Consider the following 16470-nt stretch of genomic DNA (forward strand, 5'->3'; position numbering starts at 1 on the left):
GTGTGCAGAGCATGACAGAATTATATTTGCATAACTCATTTCTATGGTTCACATAGATTTAATAAATGATTTTAGATTAAAGGTGCACTCTTTAAATCTGCAGTTGACTGAAATTCTGTGTGAGACATACCCAAAATTGTCTGAACTTGAGGGTGCATGGACGCTTCACAAAGCTATGGGTAAAAGTATTTCTATGCTGTCCTTCACATTGTTTTTGTAGCTGAAATGAAACCTATCACATTGGTTTCAATTATAAGACCTACATTTTTGTCATTGAAACTGCCACAGGAGGGTCAGGCCAATGCCGGCTCACACTGCTATTCCCTCAAGAGGAAGGATACACTAGGGCCAGTCTTGTGAAGTCCTGGGGAGGCAAGGGGTGTCTATCAGTTGTGGTCAGAGGTTTACATACACTTGTAAAAAATATAATATAATCAATCAATCAATCAATCAAAGCTTTATTTATAAAGCACCTTCCACAACCCTGTCAGGAAGCCCAAAGCGCTTAATGGCTCTACTGAGTGTCCCGTTATTTCTAAAACTCTGATTTTTCTCTGATAGAGTGATTGGAACAGATACTTCTTTGTCACAAAAACCATTCATGAAGTTTGGTTCTTTAATGTCTTTATTATGGGTTAACAGAGAAAAGTGATCACATTTGCTGGGTCACAAATATACATACAGCAACATGAACTAGCAATTTTGGTGACTTAGAAACGTGTCAGTGAACTGAGCTTCATAGCATGGCCTCTTAACTTCTTGTGAGTGATTATGAGTGACTACAGCTGGTGACTTCTCTTAGGCCAGGTAAATAGGGCTCATTGGATACAAACGCCCACAAACGCTACAATGGGAAAGTCAAAGGAGCTCAGCATGGATCTGAAAAAGCGAATTATTGACTTGAACAAGTCAGGAAAGTCACTTGGGGCCATTTCAAAGCAGCTGCAGGTCCCAAGAGCAACAGTGCAAACAATTGTTTGTAAGTATAAGGTGCATGGCACTGTTTCATCACTGCCAAGATCAGGAAGAAAACGCAAGCTATCACCTGCTGCTGAGAGAAAATTGGTCAGGAGGGTAAAGAGTGAACCAAGAATCACCAAAAAGCAGATCTGCCAAGAATTAGAAGCTGCTGGAACACATGTGTCATTGTCCACAGTCAAACGTGTTTTGCATCTCCATGGACTGAGAGGATGCCGTGCAAGAAGGAAGCCCTTGCTCCAAAAGCGGCACCTTAAGGCTCGATTGAAGTTTGCTGCTGATCACATGGACAAAGATAAGACCTTCTGGAGGAAAGTTCTGTGGTCAGACGAAACAAAAATCGAGCTTTTTGGCCACAATGCCCAGCAATATGTTTGGAGGAGAAAAGGTGAGGTCTTTAACCCCAAGAACACCATGCCTACAGTCAAGCATGGTGGTGGGAATATTATGCTGTGGGGCTGTTTTGCTGCCAGTGGAACTGGTGCTTTACAGAGAGTAAATGGGATAATGAAGAAGGAGGATTACCTTCACATTCTTCAACATAACCTAAAATCATCAGCACGAAGGTTGGGTCTTGGGCGCAGTTGGGTGTTCCAACAGGACAATGACCCCAAACACACATCAAAAGTGGTAAAGGAATAGCTAAATCAGGCTAGAATAAGGGTTTTAGAATGGCCTTCCCAAAGTCCTGACTTAAACCCCATTGAAAACATGTGGACATTGCTGAAGAAACAAGTCCATGTCAGAAAGCCATCAAATTTAACTGAACTTCACCAATTCTGTCAAGAGGAGTGGTCAAAGATTCAACCAGAAGCTTGCCAAAAGCTTGTAGATGGCTACCAAAAGCACCTAATTGAAGTGAAAATGGCTAAGGGACATGTAACCAAATATTAGCACTGCTGTATGTATATTTGTGACCCAGCAAATGTGATCACTTTTCTCTGTTAACCCATAATAAAGATATTAAAGAACCAAACTTCATGAATGTTTTTTTGTGACAAAGAAGTATCTGTTCCAATCACTCTATCAGAGAAAAATCAGAGTTTTAGAAATAACGGGACACTCAGTAGAGCCATTATATTATATTTTTTACAAGTGTATGTAAACCTCTGACCACAACTGTATATAATGCCAATCCAGATCACACTGGAGATTTCTCCTCTACCTTTCACAGCTCAGGAATTTGTGTCCATGCCTAAAGCCCGCTGTGTCTCTTGCCAAGAGTTTGTGCCACTGCAACTCCTCAGTATCCATGTCACATCATGTTCCCAGTCTAAAGTCAGTGAGGAGGTATGGCCTTTAGATGCAATCCAAACCAAATATATCTGTTACACTCACTAAATGTAAACAGTTGATATGTAATTATTAAAATCCAAAGGTTGCTGATGAAGCCACTTAGCAGTATTTAATCACATTTGAAATGGTTACCGTCTTCTGTTTTGCGTTTTATCGTATAGATTCACACAGATGATGACTTAGTGATCCTGGATGATGACTGCGATAATGACATTGGGATAAGAGATACATTACTGAATTTTTAATTTGTACATAATTTCATTGCATTGTTTGATATTTCACAGTCACCCAGTGATGTTCAGTCATCCGTTCTCGACAGCCAGGTGAGTGTATTGTATATCTTTGAAGATTCCAATGGACTGTTTTTCATTTTTATTTTTTGTATTTAGGACAAGTGAAATGTTTTTATAACGAGTAAATGCAAAGCTATCATTTATATCTTGACATTAGTCAGGACACATTGGGGACAGATTTGTCCAACCCAAAGAGATGTACTACTTGGTGTTAATACTTGCTTTGTGAGCTAAATTTCCATGCAGGAAAGGCCACGTCAGGGTTCACTTCAGGATCCTGGTTCTGGTCTATAGGGCCTTAAGCCGGGCGTACACAGTGCAACTTTTTTACTTTTTTGAGCCGATTTTCCACTCGTGCGAGAATCCACGAGATCGGGGCGAGTTTTGCGCCGAGCGTCGTGTAGTGTACAGGGGTTTACGAGAGGCAATTAACACCACGTGACCAGCTGCCGATCAGCAATCATGAGCTCGCACAAACTTCTGGAGTGTTTGAAATTTTGCTCGTCCCTCGTGAGGATATCGCACTGTTGAAGCGGCGCTGCGACCCAAAAAGTATCAGAACCGCTCACGGTGCATGCACAATCCTGCATCAACACCGCTCGCCTGCTATTTCCCTGATAACACACGTTGTTCATTTTTATTTCTACATGTTTTTTTTTACTCACAAAGATTGTCAAGAAAGCGTGTTTGTCGTGTTCATGTCAAATTAAACTGATCACAAAACACAGATTTACTTTCTTTATTTTGTTTTCCTCATCCAACCCCCATAAATCCATGTGTGTCCTCCTGCAGCACTCCCGAAGGACAACAGGCAAAACAAGACAAAAAAGTCTGACGTGTTGTGTAAAAACTGCTATTTTTAGCACATTTTTTAGAGCCGACGTGTTGCTACCAGACGTACAGTGTGAGCAGTCAGGTCGCAACCGAGAACTGGGTCGTGCAGTGTGAGCACATGACTCGTGAGATCTGCCCTGCGAGGAAGTCGTACAGTTTGAACTGAAGCTGAGTGTTACGAGTGAAAAAGTCACACAGTGTCCGCCCAGCTTTACATGGACAAGCACCATCTTACATTGGTGATCTTCTTAGTCCCTACACCCCCAGCAGGTCCCTGAGGTCCAGTGATCAAAGCCTACTGGTTGTGCAGCACCAGGCTAAAGACCAAATGTGACAGATCATTTGCTGCTGTGGCCCCCAGACTCTGGAACTCTCTCCCGCTGAGCCTGAGATCAGTGGACTCCTTTAAAAGGCAGCTGAAAACTCACTTGTTCAAGCTGGCTTTTGTATGACCTTCTTCACCACTCTCTTTCTTCTGCTCTCCCCACCTATTCCACCTTCCTCAGGATCCACTGATTTCCCTCTTTCCTATTCACTCTCACTCTTTTTTAACATTTTTTTATCCCAATTGTCTATTTTTTTGCTCATTTTAAATATATTTTTAACCATTTTCTAAATTTTTTTTTATATTTTTACATTTTTGTTTTTGTGAAGCGCCTCGTGATTTTTATCTTGAGAGGCGCTATAGAAATGATATTTTCTTTCTTTCTTCTTTCTTCTAAAGAAAGTTTGAAATTACACAGCTTCAATTATCATGAACTGTTGGTATTTTTGACTGTTATATATAGTAGGGCTGCACCATATTAGGAAAACCTGCGATATTCGATGACAGTGCTTAATATTGCGATATCGATATTACTCACGATAAATGAACAAATACTAAAGTATGCAGTGTTGATGTCGTCTGGCGTGTGACGTCTGCTCTGGGTTTAAAGCAAACAAAAACTAATGCATGAATTCCATGACAACATAATGTTTTTATTGCAAAAATATGCAGCTGCACCTGCTACTGTATTAGCAGCAAAACAACAAACTGCATGCATGCAGTTTCTCAGTGACTTTAAAACATCACCTCCACCATAAAACTTTTTCTGATGCTCCAAATACAGAAAAACATCCCTTACCAGGGTTTTTGAATAAATAAATAAAAATCTGAAAATAACTTTAAATGTTAAATAATATTTAACATCTCTTAAATGCAACAGCAAATTTTCTCTCATTGCTACTGAACATTTTCTCCACTTATGTGGTTATGTTATAAGGCTGTTGCTGTAATTGGGAAGTGAACTGTGCTGGGCCGAACTAGGAGAATATTAAGATTTTCTGAGGAAAAGAGAAAAATGATTGTTTACCTTTCAGAAGAGGAACTGGCAAAAAACTACATGGAAAATATGTGAAAACATTTGTTTTTAACCCCAAATTGAACAAGTTTACCTAGATCTTAAAAAGCAGCTCAGATGATGAAACTGCAACTATGATTCTGATAACAAGCTAAGAAATTGAACTAGCTCCTCTTAAGATACCCGGCTAGCAGAGCTTCTGACTGACAGTTTATGTGCAGCAGCAAATCAACTATCCTGATAAACAAGGTCATAAAAGCTCATAAATGAAAAATCACTTTGATGTGTGGGGGAACTTTTCCAGGCCCTCTTTAGCAGGGTGGGACTGGGAGGAGAGTGCTGTAGCCTTTTAGCTGGAAGCTAACCGGAGCCTGGGGCTGACAATACCACCTGGTGGAACACTAGCAACATGGAGGTAGGTGGGTTGGCTCACCGGCACGTGTCGGAGTCAGCCCGGTTACTATCAGCTGCTTAACGACACCGAGCGGACTCACGTTCATGTTTGAAAGCAGCGCTGATTCCAGAAACCTCAACACAAAGTGCGTTCGTTAATCTGAGCCAGCATGACGAACAAGGGAAGCGAGCGGCAGCGGAAAGCGGGGGCGGAGCGGAGATAGTGGAATTTTGGGGTCTACGTAGGGGGCGGGCGTATTACGTGAACGGACCCTTCTGATATGCCGCATATCAGAAGGGCTACATTGGTCAAATAATACTTCCGCGTAAAAAACAGAGCTGGTTTACAAAAAGTTGATGTATGACACGGATGGAAATGTTTGAACCAAACATGTATAGCCGTTTTGGACGTGCTTTGCGATGGGCCTATCGCACGTCCTGTTATCGCGATGACGATAATTTTTCGATATATTGTGCAGCCCTAATCCACTGTAACATTAATAGCACTGAAAGTTTTATTCTGTCAAAGTGTAGCATAACTTAATCAGTTCAGAGACAAGAGCAGCTGTGTGATGAAAAATGTGGCGTTCAATGACTGCAAGAAGCTCAGTTGTTTACAATGCTCTGTGAGACAACAAGTCCTTTGAATTACGTTGTTGCGGGAAAATTCTGCCGTGTTTTTCTGCGTTGGGAGTTTTGTACCTGTGATTTTAAAGCTGTGCAATTGTTGCTCGTCATTTGCTTCCATTCTGCTTAACAAGCACCTCTTCTAATTTTACAAATGCCGGTTGTTATGGATGGCATCTGCTGATGTAATTTCCTACTAAGTTACAACCAATGAGAATGAGTTAACCAACTCAGCAACTCTACCTGGCATTCCCAAAAACCTACCCCTGATCAGGTTCTCAGAAAGTTCCTGAAAATGACCCGGGAAATGTCCGTTCAACCGGTCCAGTAAAATGGAGACGTGCCCATGTTGAAAAGTTTTGGTAGTGGAAACACGCCTTATCTGACCAAACATAAATACCTTTGGAAGCCAAAGCAAATGTAGTCCCACAGTACAAATCTCATACGGGAACAATCTTAATTTTCCACCTCACATAAACATCCATCCAGACAACCACATCACCCTCACTACAGTTACAGAGCTGGCGCCTAATCTCCGGCAGTCATCGGGCAAGAGGCCAAAAATTACCAAAAAATTGCATTTTAGCTCAAATATTGTACTATTTGAGCTGTTCTTGTATTATTATCATTTTTAAGAATTCTAACTATTTATAAATGTACTTTACAATAGATAAAACAGATGTGTTATGTGTGAAATTATGCTGCAAAGACACACCTTTACGCAATTTGTGTCCTGTCAAAAGGAAGATTTAAGTGACGATGCCCCTACAGTGCAACTCCAGTCCATAAAAAAAGGAGAGAAAAAAGATGAACTTGTGAAAGTGAAGCCACATGTGTGTTAATGCTCACTGACCTCCGCGTCAGCACTTTACAGCTTCCTGACAGCAGATTACATTCCTGCAGTTGGCCCTGATATGTAGATATGGGGTGGAGGGGGAGCTTGGGAGTGAGGTGGGGAGTCCTCCACCACCAGACTGGTGTGGGTTAGGTTAGTTTAGAGCTGGTACAAGACGGGGGGCAATCGATACCTCAGATCTTACGTAGTTAATAAACCATAACAACCCTGCAAAAAAGAGCTTTCTTTCAGAAAAATTTAACATAAGATTATCTGGTCCCTGCACATTTTTAATGGATGCCCCTACATGCTGAAAAAATAAGTACTAATATTAACTAACCGTGGCAGAGCTGACAAAAGTTAGTCTACAACATTTTGATTTTTTAGATGTCTATATTAACCGTTTAGATTACACAGACTATAAAAAAGATCAATACCCTTTGAAATAAGTAAAAAAATAAGTCTGTGATTCAGGGAGAGCCACATGGTTGGATAAAAGGTTAATGACAAGTGTGCTGCATTTAAACTTCATTAACTCAACCATGTCCGAGCAATGATGAGCCAACTTCCTGATGAAAAGCTGTGAAATTTACCTGTGATTTTGTTTAAAACAAATGCAGCTGGAAAGACATCACAGAGTGTAAGAGGATTAGAAGATTAGCTAAAATTGAGGCAAAAAATTGCAGAAGCAGTAGTTTTTTATGAAATTACAGTAACAGAGGTTTATTATGCTATGAAATGGGAGGAACAGATGAATGGATGTCTGTGCGGTCTATGAAAACAAGAGCAGCTCTCATACTCTGGGCCAAGTGTTTCCTGGAGCCAATCAAAATCACTACAATGGTGTGTATGATTATTTAAACAAATGTTTTCATATAAGTTGCACCTTCAGAAGTGTTTTACATGCTTTACAGTGTTTTATTGATAAAAATCCTGAAAGAACTCTGAAAAGGAGCCAAGCCAACACACCAAAAACTGCCAAAAAACGCGCCTGTTTTTTTAAATAGTATGTATACACACACACATACATAGGTTCATTCTTCAATATTTGTTCTTTTTTGATTAAATTATTTTCCTTGAAAAGTGTTGCTTAATGCTTTTTCATGCATGGTGGCTGACTGTAACCCTCCGCCTATCAGCAGTTATATTTGAATTATTGGATAGGTGTTAGCAAACACCTGGAATCACTTTTGCCAAGATATAAAAAAAGTGTTGTGCAAGTTCAGCTTCCAACTTCAAAAAACTACACTTACAAATGCTAAAGTTTTCCTTTAATTCCCAAAGTGCTTGGCAGAGTAATGTAGCAGAATGTTGATTACAGCAAACTTCTAAAAGAGGTGAACATTAGCATGCTTTCGTTCTTTTTAAACACAGAAACAGTTTTGTTTACCTGTTTTGTGGCTACAGTTTCGCCGACGGCTGCCGGCTTCTTCAGGCTGACGCTGATCAGCGTAGACAGATTTTTTTTTTCAGGCCAATCTACTTCAAGACCTCCTTCTGGGTGGGACTTGTCCAAACACCTTCCTAAGAAGATGCCCTTTACCAGATGGTACATTCTATGCCAACATTTGAGCATTTTAGTCATCATACAAAAATTTGCTTTTAGATTAAGCTTTGTCCCGCAGCGCTCCTCAGTGAGAGCGGGGGTGGGGGTGTTGATCACGTTCCGCTGCCGTTTCTCAACAGTATCAGCTGATGGAGGGCTCTAGTTTTGTTGCGCCATTCGTGTCAGCGGACACGGTAGGGTCAGGGAGGGGGCGGGACATGACATTTAGCCTGGCGGGTGGCCAAGCAAAGCCTGGCAAACTGCCAGGCTTATAAAGCGCTGGGGGGAACCCTGAATTTACCGCAGCCAAGAATCAAAGCAGAGACAATCTCGCTTTACCTCAGTTGAAAGAACAAGGTAGATTTTAGCTTTCTTGTCCAATTCTCAAAGCCCTTGCAAGAAATTTCTTTCTGCACTGGCACTTATGATCTTATGTGTGATTCCCAGAACCCTTCACTGTTTACAACATGCATTTAGTGTGAAATATTTACCGTCTCCTGGGCGATAAGGGAAAAGTGATAAGGGACTGAAGTTTTCGCTGAATTGCTGTTGCAAAAAAGCAGGCTTCACTAGTGAGTGTCAGACAATTCAGTTTATTGATATAGCAATAAATCACAAGACTCATCTCAAGGAAGTAAACATTCCAATTGAACCTATTTATCACTGCATTGAGTTCAGTTCGTTATGCCAAATAGTTAAAGGCTCGTACTAAAAACCCAGCTAAAATGGTTTATGGTCAACTCGGTACAGTGTGTACTTCAGCATCCATTTCTTTTTAGCGAAGAAGACTCCTGCTAAAAAATGTCAGGACAGCCAATCAGAAGCGACAGGCAGTCCTGAAATATCACTCTCACTGGTATGTTTCTGATTACAGCCGGGATCACAAGCGTTATTTAGACAAATGGTGTATTTTGTTTTTAAGAAGATTCAACTTAAAGTACACTTTATTAGAATTTATATATGTATATTCCTAAGAAGCACCAAAAAAAGAAATTATTGGGGGTTTGGTTGTTTTTTGAAGAGGTTGCCTCCTGCAGTGATGAGCCTAACAGGTCACAGATGGTAAGTTAAACTTGAAGCCCCCCCCGAGAAAAAGGTTCTAAGTCAGCACGATGGTAAGATACTCAGCAAAAAGGATAAAAACAGGCACTAGGCCATACTTACTGTGACACTAACTCGGGTTTTAGATTTGAGATCCTGACAAGAGTGTAGAAAACAGCTGCAAATGATGCTGAGGAGCAAAGCAGAAGCCAATCACATAGTTGTCTGTGTCCAATAGCATGGAAATCAGAAGAAATACACCCCCTGGATACAGAAGTGGCCACGGATTCATACCAACAACTCAAAGCGTGGCAAGTCTTGTCACAGACTTTCAGATCAAAACAGTTAATCGCTAATATCAGGTTGTGACACATGGTTTTGCATACATACCCAGACATATGGGAATGGGGATGGAAGAAGTGAAGGCGCAGAAAGAGAAGAGTACCAGCTGTTGGTTCTTAGTAGACTGTTAAGAAGGAACAGAGTAGTGGTGCTAATGGTGTCTGCAGCTCAAACGTTAATCTCCACATGTGAACGATTATTTCATTACAAAACAAGAAACAAAGAAAGAAAATTATCTTTTATGCAGCATCAAGATAAAAATCATGAGGTACAAGATTAAAACAATATGTAGTTCATGACCAAAGAAAATATTTTAATGTTAGAAAATCATTTTAGAGAAAAGAATAAAAACTATTGTTCATACGTCACTAAATCATTTGTAACCATACTTGAGAGCTCACTGAAACATAAAAAACATTTCCTTTCTTTTGAACACATTTGCAAAGCCCAATTTTCGAGAATTACGTAAAAAAATAAAAGAGCTAAACAATGGTATGAGTGTGCACTCTGTCACCCATGTTATGCAAGACACCAAAACTGTAACCAACTTTTCCGGTGGGGGGGGGCAAAACACACAGTTCACAACATTTTTGTCTTTGAATGAGAAATATTTTATTTGGTAGTGCATTTCACCAGAAAGTAAACAGGACAAGAACTAAAAACACACAGGAAGCATATAATTCATGAGTTTGCTTCTCAACGTGGAGGTCAGTCATACCAGCTAACTGGACATTTTCAAACAATAGTTTCACTTAGAGATTTAAACGTTACATCACTTTGGACTCTGTGTGTTTACAGCTTCCCCTTTCTGATCCTTTAAGAGTTTATGAGAAGAAAATTCACTGAATGAGCTCAACTCTGAGTGGGACTGCGCTGAAAGAAATCTCTTCCTCTTCGTTACTAATGTAGCTCCGGACGAGTGGGAGATGAATGGTGGTTGGATGCTGTGATTGATGAGAACAGGGTATCTGCAGGTTTAAGGGAGCCAAATTTAAGACTTTTTAAGACCTTTTTTAAGGCCACTTTGACCAAATTTAAGCTCGTTGTCGTCTTCCTCCGCTTATCCGGGTCCGGGTCACGGGGGCAGCATACCAACTAGGGAGCACCAGACCGTGCTCTCCCCGGCCACCTCCACCAGTTCCTCCGGCAGGACCCCAAGGCGTTCCCGGACCAGATTGGTGATGTAACTTCTCCAACGTGTCCTGGGTTGACCCGGGGGCCTCCTGCTGGCAGGACATGCCCGAAACACCTCCCCAGGGAGGTGTCCAGGAGGCATCCTGACCAGATGCCCAAACCACCTCAACTGACTCCTTTCGATCCAGATCCAAATTTAAGCTATTTTTTAAATTAAATTTAAGCTATAATTTCCAGCTATTGCCTGGAACCGGTGCTAACCACGTCGCGAACGTGGGATTAACCATCCATTTACCATTAAACTTGCACTTCTCCATGGCGCAAGCTCCCACTAGCTTAACCAGCTAATGTGCTCATCTAAAAATAGTCCCCTTTCACAACCAACTGAATGTGTACGGTTCCGCTTATGCCAACATCATACACAGAAAATGCTGAAGACTAACTAGAAATTCACGAAAATGTCATAGAAATAAAATAATCTAGTTCATTGGGTCTTTGGTAATTTAAGACCTTTGGAAACTGTATTTAAGGATTATTTGTCATTTTTAAGGATTTTCAAGGCCTTAAATTTGGAAAAGTAAATTTAAGACTTTTTAAGACTTTTTAAGGACCCGGGGATACCCTGGAGAAACAGTGGCACCCCAACCACTGACACTGTGGGTGGCAATCTCCAGTGGTGTGACCGAACGCATTCATTGAACGATCGTTCGTGAACTTGCTCGTTTGTTTTGTTTTTTGTTAAGGTGAGCTGAACTTGTTCATATTTTGCCTGACAAACATTAAAGCAAGTGCATTCATTCTGGCATGTGTGAACGGGATTTTGATGTTTGAGCTCCAGATCTCCACAGAGCTAAAGCCTAGCTAAAACATCCTGTTAACCACAGAGTTAATAAAAAGTAGAAGCCGCAAATGCAGCCACCGCAGGCAGTAGCAGTCGGTGCAGCACCTACTCTTCTATGCCCATACATAAACTGCATCATTACTTTTCATTTAAATTGCAGTACAGCATATGTGTGATCCAGGGCGTAGGGCAAAGCGGATTAGAAAATATCTCTTTTAGCCCGGTTGACTAGCATTCATTTTTTCGTTCTTCTGGGGACCCATGAGCCGACCGGAAAGGGAGGAGACCTAGGCTCCCTATATCTCAGACAATGGGGCAAAATGAGCTATACACTTTGCCTCACGGTCTGGATCGCACATATATTGTACTTCAATTTAAATGAAAAGTAATGGTGCGTGTGTTTTGGCCACACCTGTCGTGTACTTTGACATTTATCGACTTGTAAACGTTCGTAATCAGCATGACTACAAATCTGACGTTGGTACGTCGCTTATTTGACGTCACCGCCACTGTTAATTTTGTTGACTACATATTTGCGTTTTTTCCTTCATTTTTTGTGATGAATGAATTTTTGCAGACAAACGAAATGACAACAAAAACATACATGCCAATAAGGACACCATTATGGCGAATATTGATCGACATGTTCAATGACGAATGAGACGACAACAAAAATTGACAAAAACAAAAATCCAATCAGAAAATGGGGAAGAACGGAGACCAAAATAAAATAACCAATCAGCAAATGGAACAGGCGGGACTAGACAAGAAAAGAAAAAAAATCAAAGTCTGGAGCCAGATGCTGTTGCTGATGACCAGAGCAAAGTACAGGAGTGAAGGATTAGAAAATATGGACAGATAAATAGATGAATATCAGTTCAGACATAAACACCAGATCAAACTTTTTTCAGCTGATTAACAATTAAAAGTTATGTTTACTCACCAGGAGACAAATCAAGAAGCTAAAAGTTATTTGGCAGAGGAAATGTATGCAGGCAAGAAAAATAGTGAGTTTAGGGAAGTGTGCCAGGCTGCTTGAGAACTTCTTTTGCCACCAAGAACAAACTGAAAATAGCTGTCCCTACAAAACAAAACCTCAGACAGACATGCAAAAGAAAAGACCACAGCTGGGAGAAAAGATCTTCACACAGATGCTGCTTTTGACCGTGTTTGACCTTAGTCAGCCATTTCTATGTTGCCACATCGCATCTTTCTATCTGCTCAGCTTTTATTGTCACATTAGTCAAAAGTTGAATGCATGGATAAAAATAAAGCTGCTGAGGAGAGAAAAAGGAATGCGTCTGGTATTTCAAAAAGGAAACATGCTGTCTATCCGTCCGTGTGCACGGGTAACTTTGCTTTTAAACTTGGATAGTCTAAGTGTGAGAAAGTGGTTGTTGCATGTTGTGAAATCTGTCAGTGAACTAAAGTGGACTCTGTGTGGGGAGGAAGGGCCCCCCGAAACTGGCTGAGGATTGTGAGAAGTAGCAGAAACGCACCCAAACAGAAGGAGAAGAAAAACACGAGGAGGCACGATGCAGCAACAGCAAACACCCCCGCAAAAAACGCTTAGACCCAAAAAGTCTGAACCCCAACCTGCATCTTCTCACCCCCACACCTCCATTCTCTTCTTCTCTACCCTCCTCTTCCCACCCAAGTGTGAGACAAAAGTGCAGCAAGACATCAGGTGTTGCTATGGCAACAAGAGACAGCATGAGCAAGAATAACATGGATGTATGGTGTCATATAAATAACCAGACAAAAAAATAAAATACATAATAAGCTACATTTAGATCATCTCACTGGAATTTTATAAACCCCACCATTCCCATCTCAAGGATCATGTTGCTATGGTTACACAGCAGGTATTGTTGCAACTCTGTAACCAGTTTTCAAAGCTTCACTTTTCTTCAGAGAAACAATAAAAATCAACTCAACTGTACGTAGAAAAGTTTATATCTGAGTTTGAAACTAGTTTTCTTCGAGCTTTGCTCTAAAAGTCAAACCTGTAGTTTTTTAAAGTCACTAATTATAATATATTTTTTCTAAGATTAGATATTATTAACAGGATTCGATATTATATTTTTTTTTTTGTAGTTTAACCGCAACAACGTTTCAGCTGAGTTAAAGCTCAGCAAGCCTGCATCTCACACAATTGCACCATGCGTGCGCAGATTTGGGAGAGGGATTGTGTAGCCACATGATTTTTGACAAAAAGGTCAAAGAAAAATGTGGAAATATTTATCCGGCTTTATTAGTTTGTTAGAAGCAATTAAAGTACAGTCTTTAAATGCATGGTTGTATAGGTTGAGGAAAAATAAACTATAAAAATTCACAGATTGGAAGTTTTAAGAGGCAATTCCAATTTCCTGCTCTTGTAAAGCTCTAACTCACCAATACAAATTCAATTTAGGCCTACTCATTTTTTTATGGTGTTCATTATGCTTATTGAAATCAGCCAGAATTGGTACAAAGGCTTTAGAGAAATGGAAAATCACTATCGGCCCTCAACACCAGAATCAGCCCATCTATTGGGTTTTCAGATCGGCCTATGGAAGGTTTAGTTGATCATTCTAAATTCTGACCTATTCCAGTCCCCAGACAATTTTTGGTGCATGTAAAAAAAATAAATAAATAAAACAAGTGACACAGCCCTTTACATTAGTTATCCTTCATACGGGCAGGTTCAAAGTTTCCAGGGACAAAAATATGTTTTTTTTTCAACTATAATCAAATCAATTTTATCTAAGATTTTCTAGAAGGTGGTTGCTAGGCGACACATTAGCCCATCATGGGTGATTGTAATTTTTACCTGAAGCCCGGATGAGAGGGTTTAGGACGTCACATCGGAACCGGGCCCTAACACCGGACTTCTCGCTTTTAATCATTGGTTATTATTCCATCCTCCTGACGCCTGAGTAGGAGACGAGATTGTGCAAGTCCACTTGGCAGGCAGGCCTACATCTGGAGAGCATTACCTCTGGAGGAGACGTGAAGCCGGGTCGGTGCACGGCTTACACCCCCTGGATCACACACTAGTGTCACGAACGGGCTTTCTTTACGGGATACTTTCAGGCGATTATTGGACACAAAATTACGGAAGAAAAAAACTGGAGGTATAACGCTCTAATGGGGAAACAACAGATTTCAGCGGCAACAAGAGGTGGCCTGCATCAAATAAAGCTGTGAGAAGTCATCCTAAAGTCAAAAATTAGCGAATTAGACGTGGATTGGCAGCGGAATGCAGAAACTGTGGATGCGCTCCTGCTTGCGTAACGTGGACGGATGCGTTTGAAGCCAAAAACGCTGAGAGGTGAGCGAATAGATTCCGGTAACACATTATCCAACATTTTACCTTATTTCCAACATTGAAACCTAGATTTTGAGCCACAAACATCTGCAAGCCGCTCAGAAGCTGTTTGGCAGGAGCCACGCAGCCTCGGAGGCTCTTCCCACGGCGGAAGCCTTTCATTTACCGCTAACCCCGCCGACATGAAGCGTCTCACTCATCCTACCTGCAGTCGCTCCGACGCAGGTTGCCACATATTAGCACAGTCGCTGGGTCTCCGTCTTCACTACTGCGTATTGTCCTGCCGTAGTCCGGGTCACATCTGTCGGCTTTCGCAGCTTCCCTCTGGCCCCTTTGGCTGTGGTCTGCTCGGTAATGAAGGATGTGTTGCTCCGCCTGGGTGTAGTTAACACCCTCACCAGCAGGTGGGGGTACCTGTTTCTATGCGTGAGTCATGTCGGCTTTGTGCTGCATTCATCGCCTGTAGGAATTTCAGGCACTCGCCCTTTGATCCCCTGCGATGAATACGAAATATGTTTTAATCTTTTTTTTCCCACTATTAATAAAGCTTCTGTTACTTTTACTACCAGATAGATTTTTAATGCATACATTCATCACGTAGTCACATATTTTTATTCAAAATTACTTTATTTGATTTAAATGACATATAAGGTGATATTCTGATCAAATTGAATATTTATCGTAAAACAGTCAGCGGAAAAGAGATGAGATGAAATTATATGTCAGATTTTTTTAAATGGATTATTTTCTTAAGGACATAATGAGTCTATACACTTTGAACAACCTCAGTTTGGAGAAACATGAGCTCTGTGAGGGTTTTCTGATGTATTAAATGCCAAGTTTGCTTGTTTTTTTCAACACATTTAGTGATCCCTAAGGAATGCCTGAAAATGTGGAGTCTTATTTCCTAATATTCAAACATTTCCAATCTGATTGGCTAACAGCAATGTGACTCTACCACTGATAAGAAGCTCAGTCATCTGAAATGAGCTCAGAGTAGATTTGCTGCTCCTCCACATCAAGAGGAGCCAGTCAAGGTGGCTTGGGGATCTGGTTAAGGGGCCTCCTGGATGCTTCCGTGAGGTTTTCCAGGCACTTCCAACCCCAAGGAAACCTGGAGAAAGACCCAGGACACGCTGGAGGGACTGTTTCTTGGCTGGCCTGGGAATGCCTTGAGCCAGGAAGGAGCTGGCCCAAGTGGCTGAGGTTGAGGGAAGTCTAGGTATCTTGACTTAGGCTGCTGCTCCCATGAAACGACCCTGGATAAACGGAAGATGGTGGATGGATTAAACAACATTAACAGTAAATTAAATAAATAACTCAAAACCTAAAATAAAATTGCAGGGAGTATTGGAGTGATTAGTGAAACTAAAATGTGTTTATTTAAAAACTCTAATTATCAAAATTCCAATCATTCTGGTTGAGGACAAAGAATGTTTTATCCACAGATTTTCATCTTTTTAGTCTGAAAATCCAACTCACCTGACTGTTTTCAGCAGGAACTGGTATAACATTTACTTTAGTTTTATTAATAAAATGGCTGTGTTGATATTTACTATTTGGAACTCATCTCAAGCCAAAATACATGTTTAACCTTCATAGCAGCCTGAGATCAAAGGTCATGCAGAAGGAACTCCAAAACAGGTCGTCAGTAAAGGTG

General features: G+C 40.9%; 1 protein-coding gene across 2 annotated transcripts in view; it reads right to left on the bottom strand.

Moving 5' to 3' along the window:
- pid1 (phosphotyrosine interaction domain containing 1) overlaps positions 1 to 15203 on the bottom strand; it is a 49990-nt gene extending 34787 nt beyond the window's left edge. The window contains exon 1 of one of the 2 annotated variants that reach the window (XM_054742768.2): positions 15016 to 15203. In XM_054742768.2, the coding sequence (XP_054598743.1) occupies positions 15016 to 15045 (30 nt within the window). In that variant the 5' untranslated portion in view covers positions 15046 to 15203. The remainder of the gene's footprint in view (positions 1 to 15015) is intronic. The other variant, XM_015951770.3, reaches the window with a different exon arrangement.
- Between the last annotated feature and the right edge of the window lie 1267 nt (positions 15204 to 16470).

This window comes from Nothobranchius furzeri, chromosome 13 (assembly GCF_043380555.1).
Source record: "Nothobranchius furzeri strain GRZ-AD chromosome 13, NfurGRZ-RIMD1, whole genome shotgun sequence".
NCBI lineage: Eukaryota > Metazoa > Chordata > Actinopteri > Cyprinodontiformes > Nothobranchiidae > Nothobranchius > Nothobranchius furzeri.